This window comes from Vulpes lagopus, chromosome 16 (assembly GCF_018345385.1).
Source record: "Vulpes lagopus strain Blue_001 chromosome 16, ASM1834538v1, whole genome shotgun sequence".
NCBI lineage: Eukaryota > Metazoa > Chordata > Mammalia > Carnivora > Canidae > Vulpes > Vulpes lagopus.
Window position 1 is genome coordinate 15,696,590 of NC_054839.1, and position 19,867 is coordinate 15,716,456.

The 19,867-nt window shown below is 40.7% G+C and overlaps 1 protein-coding gene across 2 annotated transcripts in view; it reads left to right on the top strand.

The window, feature by feature from the left end:
* The window catches only part of ABCC4 (ATP binding cassette subfamily C member 4), a 247,433-nt gene that overhangs the window by 153,787 nt on the left and 73,779 nt on the right, over nucleotides 1–19,867 (top strand). For both annotated transcript variants that reach the window (XR_005984058.1, XM_041731078.1), the window contains exon 20: nucleotides 8,423–8,502. Coding sequence is in view for 1 of the 2 variants with exons in the window: in XM_041731078.1 (XP_041587012.1) it covers nucleotides 8,423–8,502 (80 nt within the window). In the remaining variant the exon portion in view is untranslated. The remainder of the gene's footprint in view (nucleotides 1–8,422; nucleotides 8,503–19,867) is intronic.

Here is a 19,867-nt window from a genome sequence, read left to right on the forward strand (position 1 = left end):
TTGAAAACAAACCATTTATTCCTTATAGCAGAAGGGCTTGTTTTATTTATTCATTCAGAATGTGTTTGAGCTTGCTTGATTTTTCTTTTCTTTTCTTTTCTTTTCTTTTCTTTTCTTTTCTTTCTTTTCCTTTCTTCTTTTCCTTTCTTTCTTTTGATTTGTATTTATTCATGAGAGACACAGAGAGAGGGGCAGAGATCTGGGCAGAGGGAGAAGCAAGCTCCCTGTGGGGAGCCTGATACAGGACTCGATCCCAGGACCCCGGATATGAGCCAAAGGCAGATACTCAACCTCTGAGCCACCCAGGTGTGTTTTTGAGCACCTTCTATGTGCTAGGCGAGTTGGTCAGGCCCTAGGGAAACATCAGTGAAGAAAACAGCATCCCTGTCCTGCCGGTGCCTATATTCTAATTTAATTTGTGTGTGTTGAAAGAGAAACAAATGGTCTTTAGCTTTTAGAAGTAAGGAAGGGAATTTAAAAAGGCAGTGATTACATGTGTAAAGGTAAGACGATTATTTTACAGGTTCCTGAGACAGAACATGATCAGTACCTTGCTTATCCTTCCTTATTACTCAGTGTGGTCCCTGGACCTGTTAGAACCCAGGATATCAGGCGGCACTCAGAGCTCCTGAGAATATACATTTTCATCAGGTCTGTGGGAGATTGGTGCATTGCTTTTACGAGTTTTGGGCTATTTCCCATCTAATGCCACTTAGGTACTCAGTAGCCCTCTAGTCCTGCTGCGTTTGCTCATGTGTATACAGCACAGAGAAGACTAGAGCGTGGTGGTCAAAATGAACCTTTCCAATCATGTCTGCTTGATTGACATTCAGGAAGATGTCATTGACTAGTTTCCAGGTCTCACTCTGTTTTGTAAGAACTATTTCATATATATATATATATATTATATATTATATATATACATATATATAATATATATATTTTTTTTACAGATTTTATGTTTTTGTGTAGGAGTCCATCTTTAAAGAAAAAGTGGGAAAGCAAATGGGTTTATGATATTTTATTAGCAAATCCATTTTGAGTTCCCCCTGGGCACTTGACATTTTATTATATAGGTTGTGTGTGAAATGTGGTTTATGTTTAAAGAGAGTGTATAACATAGTTGTGAATGTAGGAGTAATATACTTGAAAAGTAGTTAAAGCACTGAATGGATTTATGAGATATTCTGAGTATACCCAGACTCTGGGGGGATCCTGAGGGAAGCAAGCTGAAAGAGTCTCTCATTAAATAAAGTGTCAGAAAAATTGTGCCTAAGACCATGAAAATTGCTTATGTGTTTGCTCAGAGTAACCCTGTTTAGTTGCAGAGTCTCCACAGTCCTCATCACTATAAATGAAAGTGGAGGTTAGAGGCATGCTCTGCACAACAGCAAAATGTGTCAGCTGAAAGCACAATATTGGAAAACCATAGTGTGTTAGGGTGTAGGAGTGCATCTCAACGTAACCTCAAGTATCCCCAAAGGACCCTGCTATGTTTAGAAACAAATGCTCAGAATATTACTTCTGGGTTGTCAAGAAAAGATGTATTTATGCTCTGTATCTTTTGTTTAAAAAGATAAGAACTCTATAGTTCACATGAAAAAGGTTCTGCCAAAATGATTTCGATTAAAAAAACTTCTGTTACTTACAAAGGTAATTAGTAATTGTAAGTTGACAAAGTAACTTGACAAAATCTATCATTTCCCTGACTGATCTTAATAAGTGAGTCTCTTGTTGGATCTGTGGTGATAGCTCTAGTCAGGGCATTTGGCATGAAAATGGAATCTATTCAAGTTAGGTCAGATGAGGAAGATTTGATTGAAGGGAAGCAGCATTCTATGGAGCCATACATACATAGCAGAGCCTGCTTCTCCAGAAGCCATAGCTGGGCTTTTTATCATGGCGCTCCTGCATGTACCCAGATCCCTCTTCTTGGATGGGGAGTCTTTTTCCACTTTGCTGCTACTCTCTGACCTCATCGTTGTTGAGAGGAAACTTCTAAATGACTTGGAAGCTAGTCAGTTGCTTGATCACCCCATGCCTCTTTGATCTGCTAGCTGTGGCCAGGCCTATGCCTGTTTCCTTTATCTCCCAAGCCTGTCTGATAAAGATGGAAGAGGTTGAGTGAGTGGCACATACCTGAGAGCTGTATTTGTCAGCAACAGTCTTATGGAAGTGAAAAGGCTGAGAATTCTGGGTAGATGGGATTGAACAGGGATGGACAGCCTTCTTGGTGAGTGAATGGGGCAGAGAGAGGCCGCCTCCGTGAGAACAAGGATCCAGCCAGCAGTGATGCACAGGTCAGGTAGGTACCTCTCTTCTGTGTCTTCTCATCGCTGTTACTTAAAAGTTTTATGGATTGGATTTGACAGATAAAGAATGAAGGATATACGTGAAATTTTTTTTAAGTGCAAAGTCTTGGGAGTATTTTATCTGAAGTAAAAAATCAAAATGACTTACAAGTTTTCATCTTGGGTATTGTGGTACAGGTGTAAGGTAAAGTTGGAGAAGTTGGACATGAGTATTTGCAGGCCAACCTCAAAGACTTTTGTTTAGTTAAGATTTGTCAAGCTTCAGATGTTTCTTAAGGATAGCCAAGTGCCCAAGAAACCCTGGGAGATCAGGAGTAGACATAAAATTTGGTATGTATACGCAAAGAGCGAGTCATTAGAAGGAAAGTGAGCAGAGTTTCCTTGGACAAATGGCTGATGGTTCTAGCCTGAGAAGAAAAAGTAGACTTTCTCTTGTCTTCTTTTTCTGCTGTGTGCAAATACCAGGTTGGCTTGCCAGTAACACCTGCCACTTATGGAGTATTACTGCATCATCCTGAGAGAGGCTGGACCATGGATCTTCTTGTGTCTTACAAGGAGCTTGATCTAATGGGATTTGAACATTTCTTTTAGCTTCAGAACCCTCTCTTCAAAGGCCACCTCTGTCTGACCCTCTAGAGGGAGGAAGCCTGTTTAGGGAGGGCACTGGGGAAGGGACCAAGAAGCTCAGAGCGAAGGGTGAAGGATTGGGTGTCTGGCGCTGAGTGAGGTTGCCTTCCACTTTTTCTAGGCACCCCTATAGAATCGTAGAATCTTGACAAGGTTTGGAAATTACTAGCTCTGATTACCTTTCGTGTTTCCTTAAAGCTCTGTAATCCCCTGATGATGATGATGAGGACAACCCCTTGCACCGGTGTGCCATCACACCACATAGAGGGTGCCATTGTAAGGACAGTCTGTTTTAGCCACCATGTTCTTCGATCCTGTGACATAAGGAAAACAAGTATGATCACATACTGTTTTCAGGCTAGGGATTGGATATAAATGGGCATTTGATGAGTTGTGTGAAGAGCTCTTGCTACTGAGTGTCAGAGGAGGACAACAATCTTGGTGGTTTCTTATCGATGCTTTCCTAATTCCTGCTGCTCTATTTTATGACATTCTTCGATCAGCCACCGTGTCAGACCTATTCTGACATCAGAGGTGATGGATGGATGGAACGGAGTTCCATTGAACTCCGAAATTTTATGCTGAACTGGTTTTGTAAGATGATGCAGAAAATCCATGCTCCTCCAGCTCCCTCATGCCGCACCGTGATTTTTTTCATCCTGGTGACCATCTCTGAGCTCCCCTGAATACCTTCTTGTTTTAATCAGTCATTACCCCATCACATGGCATTGACCCTGGAAGGTACAAGTCCATTCTCTCTGCCCTTTTGGAGAGACTATCCTCTTTTGGACAGGTTGTTTGGTTCCTTTTTTTTTTTTTTTCCCCAAAGATTTTATTTATTTATTCTTAGAGACAGAGAGAGAGAGAGAGAGAGAGAGAGAGAGAGAGAGGCAGAGACACAGGCAGAGGGAGAAGCAGCCTCCATGCAGGGAGCCTGACGTGGGACTTGATCCCGGGTCTCCAGGATCACGCCCCGGGCTACAGGCAGTGCTAGACCACTGCGGCACTGGGGCTGCCCAGGTTGTTTGGTTCTACATCCCACTTAGCACTAGGAGAGTGGTTCTTTTACTTCTCCTCACCAACCAGACCCTCCACACTCCAAAATACTCAGAAACTGGTCCAGATCCAGCATTCCTGGCTTCTAACTGTACAGAGCTATCAAACCAGTGACCCATTCATATCAAAAGAATTAGGTTCTAGAATCTTCCATGAAGGTAACCATAAGCACATAGCAAGAAGTTCCTAATATATAAGAGTTCATGAAACACATCCACTTTCACCTGTAGGTGAGGTGTGGCATGGCCTTTTGTGCTGGTGCCCAAGACCATTTCTGTGCTAAAGAATGGAGTTCAGAAGGAAACAACTACTGACACACTATAGCATAGATGGACCGCAGAAATGTTGGGCTAAGTCAAAGAATTCAGACACAAGAGTCTACATACGGTATGATTTCATTTGTATGAAATGTCTCAAAAAAGGGCAAGTTTATAGAAAAATAATGTAGATTAGCTGTTGCCTTAGGCTGAGAATGGGAACAGGATGTCACCGAAAGTGGCATGAGACATCTTACGAGGAGGAACAAAACTGTCTTAGAGCTGGTATTTGATGGCAGCTTGTCACTCAGTAGCATTACTTAAATTCATTGAATTGTATGGCTGAAATGGGTGAGTATTTAAGATACAAAGTTATATGCCTCAATAAAAATAAACCTTAATATTTTATGATATGCAAACATGCCTCCTTTTTTCTTTTTTTAAAAAAAGAATTGGGTCCACATTAGACATGGGAGCTTCTTCCAAGTTTCATGTTGTAGCTTGGTTGTAAGAAGTAGAGAAATCCTACATATGAGAGAGAGGGCAGAGCGTGGACTGACCAGTGATTGACTCTAGCTCAAATTATACAATCTGTTCTTTAAGATTTTATTTAATTATTTGAGAGACTGTGAGTGAGATAGAGCACGGGGCGGGTGAGGGAGGAGCAGAGGGAAAGGGAGAGGCAGACTGCCAGCCAAACAGAGAGCCCAACTTGGGGCTCGATCCCAGGACCCTCGTATCATGAGCCAAAGTCAGAGCCAACCATGTGGGGCACACCCCACCCCTTTCTTTTTTCCACATGTAATGCATAGTCACTATAGAAAAAGAGTATTGATTAAAAAAAAATTAAAATTACACCTAATGTATTATAGACCTGTTTCAGTCTTAATGTTCATGTTCTTCTCACTTCCCAAATAACCCGCATTGAACATTGTTGATGATTTATTAGCTCCTTGGCATAGATCCCTAGAATTTCCGGGTCATACGGGCTGTGATCCTAATGTTTATGTATACTATCCAGTTGTTCCCAGAACTCTACATCAACCCGTGCAATGTGAGTTTTCATTATATGTGGCTCTAAAATGTGATCTGGCTGCCGGAATTGATTGTGCTTGGTGGTCTCATGATTGGTTAAATATCCTGTGCAGGATAGGGATCGTGTGTTGTGGCTCTACGTCGAGGTGATCAAAATGATGCCTGTGCTGTAATTTTAATCCCAGAAATAAAGGCATCCTGGAAACTGACCATCTGAGTCTGGACAGGTGGCCGTGGCCAAGGTAGGATACTGTGCCTTCTCAGGAATAATTGAGGCCCCACCAGCTAACTGCATGCGAGAAGTCTGGCAAGGATATGATTTTCTTCAAGCATTGGATGGGCTGTCACATCAGGAGAAATTAGATTTACTCCGTGTACTTGGTTGTAAGAGCAGAATAAGCAGAGGGTTGCATGTTCTAGGAAGGCAAGATTCGGTGTAATGTAAGAAAGGCCTGCCTGACAGAATAGTCTGAAAGTGGATTGGGCTCCCCCTTCTATGTCCCCGGAGATGTTCCATTTGGATGAACAGGCATGGCATGTGTTTAGTGAAGGGAATGCATCATACGGATTTGATTTGGGGACCTTTGAGGAAATTTTATACCTATGGGGCCATGAACTTGAAATCACAGTTCTCACTGTAACTAAGTCTGTGGCAGAGACTTAGTTGTTTCTTGGGGCCAGAAAGTAACTTCTTGGCTCTTCTAATCTCACATTTTCTGCACTCCCCTGGTTAGGTTTTTGACAGTCTTTGACATTCAGGTCAATTATAGTAGCTGTGTGGAGAGATGGTTTTCTCAGTTGTGTGTTTTCCTTGTATTTTATGCTGTTTGCCAACCCATGGGTATTTTATTTTATTTATTTATTTTTTAATATTTATTTATTTATGATAGTCACAGAGAGTGGGGGGGGGCAGAGACATAGGCAGAGGGAGAAGCAGGCTCTATGCACCCGGAGCCTGACATGGGATTCGATCCCGGGTCTCCAGGATCGTGCCCTGGGCCAAAGGCAGGCGCCAAACCGCTGCGCCACCCAGGGATTCCTGGGTATTTTAGACTTTAAGACCTCTGCATCTGATAGAAGGTAAAAAGGATGGGTTTCACATATCATCACTGTGTAGCCTTTTCACCTTAAAAAAAAAAACCCAAAAGTGAATGTTGGTCTTAGTATTATGTAAGCTGAACCATACTTTACAGTGTTCTGAATCCTGACTATGTTGAAAAGTCGTCCTTTTCCATTGAAGAAATAAATGTTTAAAGTATGTCTTTTAATATTTCTTGATGCATATTTTCCTTATTTTCGTCTTGATACTTGGAAGATTAGAAATAACAAGGTACTGTAAGAATATGTGGAAAATTGCCCATCTGATTTTAGTGTTTCTAAGGCACATCTGTTTAACCACCTAACATTTTGCTCCTCAGATTGTGGTGTGTGGAGCAGCAGAGAGGACACCACCTGGGAGCTTGGTAAAAATGCACAATTTCAAGCCCCAGTCTCAAGCTACCAAACTTACATGTTAACAGGTTGACCTTCTGACAGGGCCTGGTAGACAGACTTTGCCAGGAGACTAGTTCAGATCCTGTGGGCAACAGTAGTGATCTCACCTTGGTGTTTTGTTTTGAGCACCTGCTAATGTACCTGGCATTGTGACTGGGTTCTTTCTCATGCATGAGCCCATGTAATCCTCAGAATCACCCTCTCAAGGAGGTATTATTAGAGGCTCAGAAAAGCTGTCACTCAACCTGCCAAAAGTGTCACTATAAGAAGACAGTTTCTGGGGTCTGTATCTCCTAAGCCTGAGTCAGAGAAGTGGAGGCCCTGGTTGTCATGTGTCGCCAAGCATGGAAGCCTCCAGTTCCTCCACCTCTTTGCCTGGGCAACCCTGAGCTTCTGGCAATAGTTAGTTGCTCATCTGCCAGCCTCTGGCCATTCACGATCTAGTAGGGGCTTGGTATGGAGGGCCTCAGGAGGAAGTCACCTGTGACTGACGTTGGGAAGAGTTGTAGAGGCCCCACATCTCACCTGCAGGCACGATTCCTGAAGCCTCCACTACAAAAGGAACTTCAGGGGCAAGTCAAACACATTTCTCAGGAGTTGCTTATACTAATATAGTCTGTTTATGTGTAGCTTCAATTTCTTTGAATTCTGTCTTCTAAAAACTAGATATTTATTACAAATCTGTTCTCACTTTCTGTTTTCAAATCCTTTAGGATGTACTGTTCTCTTGGATTCTACAAAGGGATATACAGTATGTAATAAATGATCTTTTTAAAAAATCTAATATTTCATTTATTTATTTTGAGAGAGAGAGCCAAGGGAGGGGAGAGGCAGAGGAAGGGGCAGAAGCAGTCTCCCCAGTGAGCAGAGAGCCTGACCTATGGGGTTCCATCCCAGGACCCTGGGATATGACTTGAGTCAAAGGCAGATGTTTTAGTGACTGAGGCACCCAGGCTCCCCAGGAAATGATCTTTGCTTATTAGGTAATGTTTCTGTTTTCTTGCCTGCATTCCTCTGGTTCTGTTGGATATTTAAGAATGAGTCTGTTTTTCACAGTTGGTTGTACTGCAATAGATAGTGGTTTATTACCCCATTTGTAAACTTGCAACTTGGAAGAGGCAGGATTCCAAAATTTTTCAAAATGTAAGGTGTGTGAATCATCGTGAGGCCAAAAAGAGAGGTTATGATTACATTTTATTTAATAAGTACCAGGCAGTAAAATTTTGATAACTGAAGCAAAATTAATATGACAATTTGGATCAATTTATGTATTTTGCAATTGTTTGTTTACCAATCCAGCCTCCCTTTGGGCATCCTAGATGGCATTTAAAAGGAGAGCAGGTTCTAAAATCCAGCAGCGCTTCCCAATACTGCCACAAGACCTTTTGTACCTCCATTTTATTAAAAATTTGAGTCAAATTTCAACTCCCTGCCTGCTGCCATTTGGTGGTATTTTTGCTTCTTTCTAGGTATCATCCTGTTTTCTTTTTCTTTACACTGACATCAGCTTATTTCGTATGAATGCGTAATAGATTAAATACATATGCATTTAAAATATTGTTTTGATTTGTCTGTAAATTGTTTCACTTAAAGTAGGCCTATCTGGGGAAATGAGTAATCTCTCATATCCTGTTCTTGCAGGAAGAATTTTAAATCGTTTCTCCAAAGACATTGGGCACATGGATGACTTGCTACCCCTGACGTTTCTAGATTTCCTCCAGGTAAGGTCACAGTGATGCCAGGTTCTCAGATGGAAAACTGCACTTCCTGTTCTTTCAAGTCCTTCCCATGGGGGCTGAGGGTGGGCCCCTAGGCCTGACAATGTCATGTTATCTTAGTAAAGGCCTTGTTTGTAAGAGAAAGGTGTGGCTCTGATTTGGAGGCTAAGTTAACATGAGTAATACCTGAAGTGTAGGAGTGGCTACGCAGTCATGTCAAGGTTGGTTCGAAGCAGCTACATGCTGGGTAAGTGGTTCTCCATCTGCCTTCCAGGTATCTGGCATGAATTTCACTTTACCGTGAGCACATTTCATAATATAGAAACAATCACCTCTCACGGAAAGATAGCCCAGATTAACTAAATTATGCATTGTATTACCACAAAGGACAAATATTTACTGCACCATTTTGGGGGATAAAACCAGGTGTGGTTACTAACAAAGAAAAGATTAGTAATAATAAGGTGAAAATAATACTTTGTTTGCAAGGACAATAGAGAGCGGTTATTGCAGATACAAAGCCTTTAAAGGCAAGTACATTTAAGCCAATAATTTGAGTGGAAGATCAAAGTCACCTCAGAAAATGTCTTTTTTGTTTTTTTAAGGCAGCTTTTCTTTCACACGTTGATTGCTCTAAGTCTTAAGGGTGTGTGTGTGTGTGTGTGTGTGTGTGTGAGAGAGAGAGAGAGAGAGAGTGAAATACAACAATCCCACAAATACCTTCTATATAGCATTTATTTTGTTTGTGAACCTGAGGTTCAGAGAAGTGATACTGGGTCATATCATGCCTCATCTGCTCACTCAGTTCTGTGGCACACGTGGGATGCTTTTTAAAAATTTATTTATTCATGAGAGACACATAGAGAGGCAGAGACATAGGCAGAGGGAGAAGCAGGCTCCCTGCAGGGAGGGAGCTCAATACAGGACTCGATCTCAGGACCCCAGGATCACAACCTGAGCTGAGGGCAGACCCTCAACCACTGAGCCACCCAGGCATCCCCGTGGGATGCTTCGTATGCTGTTTACTTCTGTCCACTCTTCAGTGATTCAGGCGGGGGAAGTTTCTTTTTTTCCAAGTGGGTTTTTCTTTTCTTCTTCTTCTTCTTTTTTTTTTTAAGATGATATTCTAAGATCTCTGCTGCTGTTGCTAATACTTTCTGAATTTGTGTTTTACTCTCCCTTAGTAGTCTAATCATGAACTTATTGTATGGCCTGGAAGTAGAAATGCTGCCACTGGGGTCTGCGATTATGTCTTCCTTCTGATGTGTCCTTCCCCGCCCCCATTCAATGCCCAGATGCACTTCAAGTTGAAAACCTAGGGACTTTTCTGGAGCCACTGTTATAAATGGAGCCAGAATTACTTAATTTGAAAAATTAGCTGTGTCATAAAAATCACTACTGGGCCCGAAATGACCACAGGCATTTCTGTGAGTCACTCAGAAATGCAGCAGTGAGTATCTGACTGCAAACAGTGTAGCCCCTGGGCAAAGGCATGCATTGTTACTAACATGAATTAAACAGAGATATGGAGGAAGAGTACTTTTACTGCGAAGATCTGATTTTTCCGTTCCTCTTATGCAAACGTATTTTATAAATGTGTCTTGCTGGGTTTTGCTATGTAATTTATCCCCAAGAAACAGTCCTTTGCCAAAACATTGTCACATTTTCCCAGTGATAGCTCATTACATTGACAAGATTTGGGAGAAAGGTTCTGTTTCTTCACAAGTGCTAGTTCAGCAGAGGTTGAGTTTCCAAAGTGGCTGGCACACTGTGTGTTCTGCACATAGTCAGCCATCGTAATTGGAATGGTCTGCCTATCTTTTGCATGATGTGTGGAGACACAGGGCTAGAAACTACTTGAATTCTTTATAAAACATTCTCAGCAGCCCAGGGAGAGAAAATCCTAGTATAGCTGCACTTCTCTTTAACCGAAGAGACAAGGGCCTTTTTATTATGTGCTCACTTAATCTTGGTGTGACTTATCATCCTGGAATACCAGTAGTCCCAATTAGCTGATTTCTTGACTCTTAATAGCTGAGGTAAATCTCGATTTTATTGTCTCCAAGAATGGAGTTTTGTCTCAAGGATAACTCAGTTATCAATTATGATAAAGATCAATTGTCACTTGTTTTGTTTGCAGGTGTCTTTAATAAGGCTTTCCATAATCCCTTCAGGAAGAAATATTTTCTCCTTTTAAAAATAGTATTTTCTAAATAGAAAAGCTCTGATCCCTGCCATTGTTGTTGATTCTTTGAGGGACATTTCCCAACATTCATTGTTTAAATGGTTGTCAGGAGGAATCAAGGGAAACTTCATAAACAATGCAGTAACTGGTTCATCTTACTTTGTGTGTAGAAGCCTTTCTACAGGAGGATTTGCATTCGATGAGTAGGCTTTTGACTGAGGTATCACTGGGATCATTTTGAAGTATTTGGGCCTGTTGCTATATTAACAAGTGAAGATTTTTATTAATGCCACAAAAATGAATTTAACCTGCCCTCAAATAAAGGCCAACAAATACCAAAATGTAAATTGATTTTTTTTTTTTTTTTTAAGTTGGGTAGGACACTGTAAGGATAAAAACAACCCAGTGGTGTTCTGGGACTCTTAATGGAATCATGTAAACTTAAAATAAACACTATTATGGTAAGCACATAGAATGAAAACTAATTTTCCAAATCAAATACATTATATTCAATTCATTTTCCCCAATCAACCAAATGTTTAAAACCTGTTAGTTATAACAGCAATCTTCTGGAAATTAATTAGAAGCCTATTAGCTCTGCTAGCTGAGCCGAATGAAGAGGGTTGCTTGTTACATTTCTAAATAGGCTCCTGAATTAAAGCAAAGCAAGGTCAAAATGACAATCAGCTCCACTCACACCTCCTGGCTTTGCTTAAGTAGTTGATCTAGCTTTTGTTTGCCTTTTTAAAGGTGGGTGGGTGTTAATTTTTTTTAAAAAGAAAATTTTACATACTTTGACTCAGTTTTATAATACATGTAAGAGTTTTAACTAGTCAGGGGAAACATGCAGGTCTCAAGAATATTACCCGTGTGAACAATAGTATCTCCTCAGTTACTCTGGGATCTGAGATGGGAATGACTTTCAGACCTAGTGATCAGTTCATGAGCTCTTCTCCAGAGTTTTGTTCACCCCTTTCACTATGGCTTTAGGACATTTCCTTGTTGCCTTTGTTTCTGATGTCAATAGCAAAAGCTACTATTGACATCGGGAGGCCCCCAGTTAGAGTGTCCAACATCAGATTCTTTGGTTAAGAACGCTCTGACTCTAGCAGCTCCTCCTATGCGCAGAGTAGCTCAGAACTTGAGCCTTTCCAAAGGTAACAGGTGAGTTTCATTGAAACGGTTGAGTTTTAAAAGGACTGGGAATTTCCTTATCAAGAAGTTACCCTTTTATTATCTTGTAGGAGATGAGCCCTTTCCCAATCTCCATATCCTTTACATCTAGTATTGCTGAGCCAGAAAGAACTTGGCAGAATTTATAGAGTAATGAATGGAATGCAAACTGAAATCCAAAACTCAGATACCTTCATGAATTGAGAGTTAAGTTTTCCACTCATCAGAATATTCAAATTAAGCCCATCTCCTATGATGTTTTTCTCCTTACTCAAGATATGCATATGGCCATGCCTTTTTGGGAGAGTTAAAATCAAATAGATACTGAAATAATGTGACTACATTTGTCCATGTGAACTTTTTAATCCAGATTATGCATGTTTGATCGCTTTTTCTGTAAGACAATAGTAGTTTTTTCCCTTTTGTAAGCAAGAGTTTAGAAATGTGAATCACTGGGTTAGAACCTAATTGTTTTTTTCAATTGAGTCTGAAGCTGAAAAATTGAGGAGAGACCTGAGAAACAGAATCTTACATTTGATGCATAATGACTGGAGTCTGTAATACTCTGTAGATGCAATTCAGATATCAGGGACAGCTTTTATTGCTCCATCGACTAAATGATGGAAAGAAGAAAATTCTGTTCAAAACCTGACTAGATAGACTGGTCATGTTGACCTTGAACAAGGATTTGTATTTGTGTAAATATATGGTGTTTTCATTTTTTTTGTTTGTTTTTAGTTTTTGGATAGTTAGCTATTCCTAATCCTGCTAATGGAAGACTGTGACACAGCAAATTTTGAAAATATGTATCATTTTCTCTTGCCCTGCATTAAATGAGAAATCCCACAGAGCTGTGGGGCACAAGTGCGGGGTTTGCAAACCTGTGCTCACATAGGTGAAGAGCAGTTGTAAATGAAGAAAGATCCATGTTTGACCAGCGAGGCATTTTGGAAGTATGGGCCAGCAGCAAAGGAAATTTCTGAATATGTCCTAGGAAATAAATAATTTATACAATACAAAATAACAACAGGCTGCAGGTTACCTCAGGGTTGCCCTGGGCTTATCAGATAAGTTAGCCAGTGGCTGGCAGTGCACATCTGGCTTATCAGTGTTGTTCAGACATGTTTTGTTTATTTGCTTTCACAAAAATCTGAACAGCTTTGAGTGTTAACGATATATTTAAAACCAAGTCATCTATCAGGCTCAGGTACAGTTCTTCACATGTGAAAACTAAACATCTTTGTGAAAATAGGGTTGGAAATACAAATAGTATCACAATTTTCATCTGGACCTCAGAGGTGAGAAATCAATGATTGGGGAATTTTTTGAATAGGTCTTTGGCCTTCAAAAGATGTTGAATTTGAGTAAACAAAGAAACAAAAACATAGACATAGTAATTAAAATTCAAATTTTTAAGAGGTTGGCTGATTTCCTGATGCCATAGCATAATCCCAGCAGCCTAACTAAATCTTTAAATTTCTTAAAATAACGATTGATTTAATTCATAAAGATAGCATGCTAGTGTAATATTTGTAATGTTTTGATAACATTTAAGTTTTAGCGAATGATTAAAATGAACTTTAGTGATTAATTTTAATTACACAGGTATATTTTACTAGCATTTGTGCAGATCTATTGTTTCATGAATGTATTTGCAACTAGATAGATAATGGAAAATACTGACATTGCTTCCAAAAGGGAGACATTGTACTATAACGTATCCGTGGTATGTAGACTTCTGTTCTACCAATATTTCCAGTCCATCTTTTATTGAGCACCTACCATATGCTGGGATGAGGGATGAGTGAGATGGAGCCTATATCTTCCTTCATTTGACCAAGCACTTAGTGTGTCTTGCATGCTTGTCACCATGCTGGGTTTGGTCGTGGAGTTGAATAACATTTAGTTCCTGGTCTTCCATGAGGCACACTCTTGGGAGAGAGTGGTCAGCGAGTTTTATTTCACTTATCATGGGTACCTTCTGAGACCTCCAGGTGGAGGAATCCTGCAGGTAGTTAGGAATGTGAGCATAGGATGAGCGTAGTACCTTGGATGAGTGTAGAGCCTGCATATTCTTCACTGAGCAGATGATCATTGATGGTGTGAAGATGGTTAAGATTGCTCAGAGAAAGGGAAGCATTTTTAGATGCCAAGAACAGAACTTTATGGAGTTCTTCATATTGAAAGAGAAAGCAGAGAGAAGAGAAGGCAAGTAGATGAGACCTAGAATGAATAGCAAGGAAGACAGGAGGAAAATCGGAGTTGGAAAACCAAAGGAGGATGAATGTGTTAAATGCAGAAGGGGAGGTGGGGAAGCAGTAAACTGTCAGGTTGGATTTGATGATTTAGGGGTCCACTGAGCAGCTAGAGCAGGTTTTGGATAAGAGTCCAGATTGCAGAGACTGATAGATTAGAGGCAGTTAAGATGAGAGCAATTCATCCTTTGCCAGATTGGGGATGCTAATTTTGCAGAGTGCCCCAGAAGAAGTGCTGGAAGGCAAGCTAAGCTGTTAGATCCTAGAGGTCAACTGAGCATTCAGGAATTGCCTCTGGAAGCCCGAGTTCCCACGTGGGCACTGCCATCAGCTGGGAGTGAGCTCAGGAAGGGAAAGATTCTGCTTAGTTTTGTTTTCAAGGATAAAATCAGTGCCACGTGTGTTCGGCTCTTTTCTAATGGTTCTGTTCATCCTTGATATATCTGATAAGTGTTGAAAGATACTTGATCATTGTAATAAATTTTATTACTTTTAAGTGTTTATGCTGTATCCTCTTCCTCAGCTAATTCCTTCTCATTGCCTTAAATGAGAACTTAGATAATTCAGCATTTTTTTTTTTTTTTTCTTTCTGTTGACAACTATCACGATATTGTTATTTTTTTTTTAAATTTTTTTTTTTTTTTTTTTTTATTTATGATAGTCACAGAGAGATAGAGAGAGGGGCAGAGACACAGGCAGAGGGAGAAGCAGGCTCCACGCACTGGGAGCCCGATGTGGGATTCGATCCCGGGTCTCCAGGATCGCGCCCTGGGCCAAAGGCAGGCGCCAAACCGCTGCGCCACCCAGGGATCCCTTTTTAAATTTTTTTTTTTTTTTTTATTTATTTATGATAGATAATTCAGCATTTTGTAATTATAAAAAAGATCCGCCTTTTATTATTTCTTTGTTTCTGCTGTCTTTGTCTCATGAATACTGTGGCGCATAGATTAACCTGCCTATGATCCTCTGAGATCAGCAGATCTCTTTGTTCTTTGCTTTCAAATGCCAGTACCTTTGCTTATTTTAGAACTTAATTTATTTTCTTCTCTGATCCGGAGATTGTAATATGTCATAGAAGGGTGAGACCATTCAGGGGATAACCAGATTCCATCTTCCTACCAGACCGGCTGTGCCACCACTGTCCCCACCACTTGAAGAAAGGCTCACACCCTTTCTTCACCACAGCAGTGGTATCTTAGAATATGTATCTAAATGGTTTGTTGTACTTTGTTTGCAGATGATTTGTATTATAAAGGAGTTCAGGCCTAGAGAGTAAAATTCAGATTTCCTAGCCCTTAAATTGAATCTCTGTACAGCTCCTGGAAGGAAACATGACACGCCTGGCTGGCAGACCACTGACGCTCCTCCGTGTGTAACACCCATACCTTTGGTCCAACCTCAGATGGACCCTCTTCATTCTTCAAGGAGCAGCAAAAGTCTCTCTTCCCATTAGTGAAACTTTATTTGATCACACTCTTCTGCAATAAAACCGTCCCTATTCCTTCCACAAAAGCTGGCATTCTATAAACGTGCATCAAGTGCAGTGCTGAACATCTTATTTCAATCTTACTTCTGGTCAGTACTTTCTGAGCACCACCTATATTCCAGGCACTTTTCCTACGTCCTAGTGTGTATTGAGGTGAACCAGGCATCTGCTTCCAGGAATTTACAATCCAGTGTAGAAGACAGATGGCAAACAGGTAAATTTAGAAGGCAATTCCAGTAAACTCCACGTGCATTTAGGAAAAGAAAGTGTTTGAGAGTGACTCCAGGGAGTGCTTGAATGAAACCTAGTGACCAGGGAAGCAGTGATGTTTGAGTTTGTTTAAAAAAGAAAAAAAAAAATCGTAAGTAAACAGCCATCCAGAAAGAACTGGAGGCAGGTAGATGGGACAGCATGCTCAGGGAAGGGAACAAGTGTAGATTCTCAGATGGGATCAAAACAGCACGTTCCTAGGGAGAGAGAAAGAGAAACAGAGAGGGAAGATGGGCAATGGGAGCTTGAGGCATTAGCAGAAATGGACCACAAAAGCTTAGGGCTTTAGGTTTTCTTCTGGATGCAAAGGAAACCACTGGAATATTCCAAAAGGGATGGACATCATGCTTCCACTTCAGATTGAAAACAATGTATATTTGACACTAATCATGAGATAAGCACATTATTTAATGCTTATTAATTTTTATTAAAGATTTTATTTATTCATGAGAGACACACAGAGAGAGGCAGAGATAGAGGGAGGCTCCCTACTGGGAGCCTGATGCAGGACTCCATCTCAGGACCCTGGTGCTGAAGGCAGACATGCAACCACTGAACCACCCAGGTGTCCCTTTTTTGATGTTTAAATCCTCAATATATGCCTAAGATCCCTTAAAGGGAAGGCTCTATTCCCATGTGGCTGTATTCCAAGGCATTACCCCCCCGCCCCTTGTCCCTCTTTAGGAACTGAGGCATATCAGTATTTGGTGTTTCAGTCATTAATGTCATGAACAGTTATTGTGAGTGCCCAGATATGATGGTGGTTCTCTGCAGTCAGTGTGGACCTCTTGTCCCTCCAACAACCTACCCTTCTAGCACCTTGGCTCTGAAACACCAGGTCACTCCCAGCTGAGTTAACATGGAAAAATAAGGATGATGTAGGGTTTTTTTTTCCCCCCAAAGCTAAGTTTTCTCAGTTTTCTTTCCTTTAGGTATCTTTTTTATTTTTTAAAGATTTTATTTATTCAAGAGAGAGACACAGAGGCAGAGACACAGAGGGAGAAGTAGGCTCCCCATGGGGAGCCCGATTGCGGGACTTATCCCTAGGACCCTGGGATTATGCCCTGAGCCCAAGGTAGACGCTCAACCACTGAGCCACCCAGGCATCTCTAGGTATCTTGTTTTCTAAACAGAATGGAATGGAATGGTGGGTGGGTGGCAAGGAGTTGTAAAGTCACACAAAAGGTGACATGTAGTCCACACAAGCTGGAAATAACAGTCCTCCTAGCTAACAGTTAGTGACTCCTTCCTGGGTGCCAAACCTCGTTTCAAATCTTCTATGAGTATAATCTCATTTTTCTGGCAACTCCAGAAGGTATATACAATTATTGTGCTGTTTTCACCAATGGGGAAAATGTGGCCCAGAAAAGTTATATAATTTGTCCAGCATCACATAGCTAGGAAGGGATCAGTTTCAGGCTTTTATTCTTCTGTTTTCAAGTTATACTCATTTATGCTTATGAGGGAGAAGCACAGTGCCCCTTTTTGTGTTTGGATCACATCAGAATATTCTCACTAAGGGACATTCCAGGTAGAATCACTAATAATAAATTGTTTGTCATCTGGTGTCTCTGCCTCCTCCCCAACAAGTCGTAAAGGTGCTCAGATAATACAATCCCATGATATTTGAGATACAAACCTTGTGAAATTGTGGTAGTAGCCTTTTTTTTTTTTTTTTTGTCCTTTAGAATTAGGATCATTTTTCTTCTCCATAAACGCTTTTTGTAATTTTTGCTTGTTGTGAAGTCCAAATGAACTACTATTTTCTAGAACTTTATTCCTTAGCTTATGATAAGCCTGATTTCAAATGTAAGTACAGGAGAAATTGTGACTTTTAGGCATGAGCATTAGGAAGTAGTAGATACCATATTTACACATATTTTGATGGATGTTTGGGTTTTGATATACATAGTTCTGTAGTACTGTTGTGTCAACAAGGAACAATTACTGGGTATAATGAAAACATTTCTTGAGATTTTGTTGAAAAGTAGAAGCTTAACTCTACATTAAAACTATGAAGAGGTGATTGTACGCTGTACTAGCACTAGTAATTAGAAATGCATTCCTTATATATAGAAAGTGGCACAAATATAAATTGTTCAATTCACATACTGGAAATAACCTATAAACTGCATATAATAGCTTTATCATTTATATGAAAAAATGAACTCTTGAGGTTTAATTCAAATGAATGGCTCAAGTAGCAGTTTAAATTTTGAATTCTATGAAAAACTGTCAGTAAAATAAATTTTAAGAATTTATTATGTAGGCAGTAACATTCTTTTCTGGGGAGATAGGAGTCTGGTATATTTGATTCCAGACAACAGAATTTGTCAGTGTTTTTTTATGTATATGTATGTGTATGCATGTAGACAGTACATATGTACCCTGATGAGTTTTCACATTGTTGATATGTGACGTTTTCAAGCCAAGTAGCTTGATGCATATCTCAACATGTAAGGCAAAGAAAATAATGTTTGTGGCTGGAGTGGAGGGTTTTCTGTGGGCTCTATGTGAATCATAGTCTGAATTTTAAGATGCCTTGACAACTTGTCTGAGGAATAGAGATTTGAACCTATAAATTGTTGGCCTCACCCAAGGTCTGTGAGTGGGTTAGTGGCTGTATATCATGTAGCTTTAAGCGAAACAAGAATGTATGTGTATCTTTCCTCTTCGAAAGTGTCATTCCCATTTGGTGGATTTTCCTGGAAATCACCAAGGTTGATTGTGCAATACAGTTTATGTAGTGCATGCATGGTATTATGCCCTTGACTGCTTCCTGCACAGAATCTTAATGTTTCAGACTTCTCTCTCCTCTTTGTGGTCACCTGAAGATGTTTTGTGGCAGAGGACTCCCTAGTCCTCTTGCCTTACCGGTCCCAGTCAGCATCCGCATTAGCATCTCAGGATTGGGAAGCAGGACACCCTGTTCCGTTCTGGTCTTTAGTGGGGCAGTCCTGGCCTTCTGGCTCTGCTGCTTTCATTTCAGTTCAGTGTACACAGTGATGCCAGGGCCCCAGGTTTACTGGAAACCTGACAGAGTTTCCTGGTCTGATACGTTTCTCTGAGACTCTCCTTCTGGAGAATTATGAAGTTAGTGAAGCCTGCATTGAGTGATGCTGGAGGTTAAGACATTAACTCTCAACCTGCTCTTGACCCTCCAGAGGTAAATACGAGCCTTTCTTTGCTTTTTAATTCCTTCGCTACCAAGTGCTCTAGGTAAGATGGCAGAATCAGACATTGTTCTTGGTGTTTACACCATTGCTCTATTTTCTCCCACCCCTGCATTTTGTGGTCCTCTCCGTACATGTAGGAAAATGAGCTTTTAGTGACTGTCTCCAGTGTTTGCATGCTCACTGCTCCATTCTTGGCCTTGCTGTCTTTCCCCACACTCTGTCCTGATTCTTCCTAGGCTGCTTCCTACTCCTTGCCCTTGTTGCTATTTTGAATACACATGAAGTAAACTGATAAAATAGGCCTCAAATCGAATGGTTTGGAAAGACTTAGGAAAGGCTCCATTAAAAAAAAAAAAATTATGGGATCCCTGGGTGGATGAGCGGTTAAACATCTGCCTTCAGCCCGCCCAGGCCATGATTCTGGAGTCCTGGGATCGAGTCCCACATCGGGCTCCCTGTGTGGAGCCTGCTTCTCCCTCTGCCTGTGTCTCTGCCCCTCTCTCTGTATCTCTTGTGAATAAATAAATATAATCTTAAAAAAATTAGTAATTAGGTATGGTAAGGCAACAAATGAGGGGGGAGTAGGCAATTGGAGAAATACACGAAGATTCCGTGCTGAGAGCCTCACAAGTGTCTCACAAGTTACCGGTGATTGATGTTGAAAGATCGTGAGACACTCTGATACCAGATCTGTACCTGCTTTTATTTTTTATTTCTATATATTTTAAAAAGATACTTATTTATTAATGAGAGACAGAGAGGCAGAGACACAGGCAGAGGGAGAAGTAGGCTTCATGCAGGGAGCCCGATGTGGGACTCGATC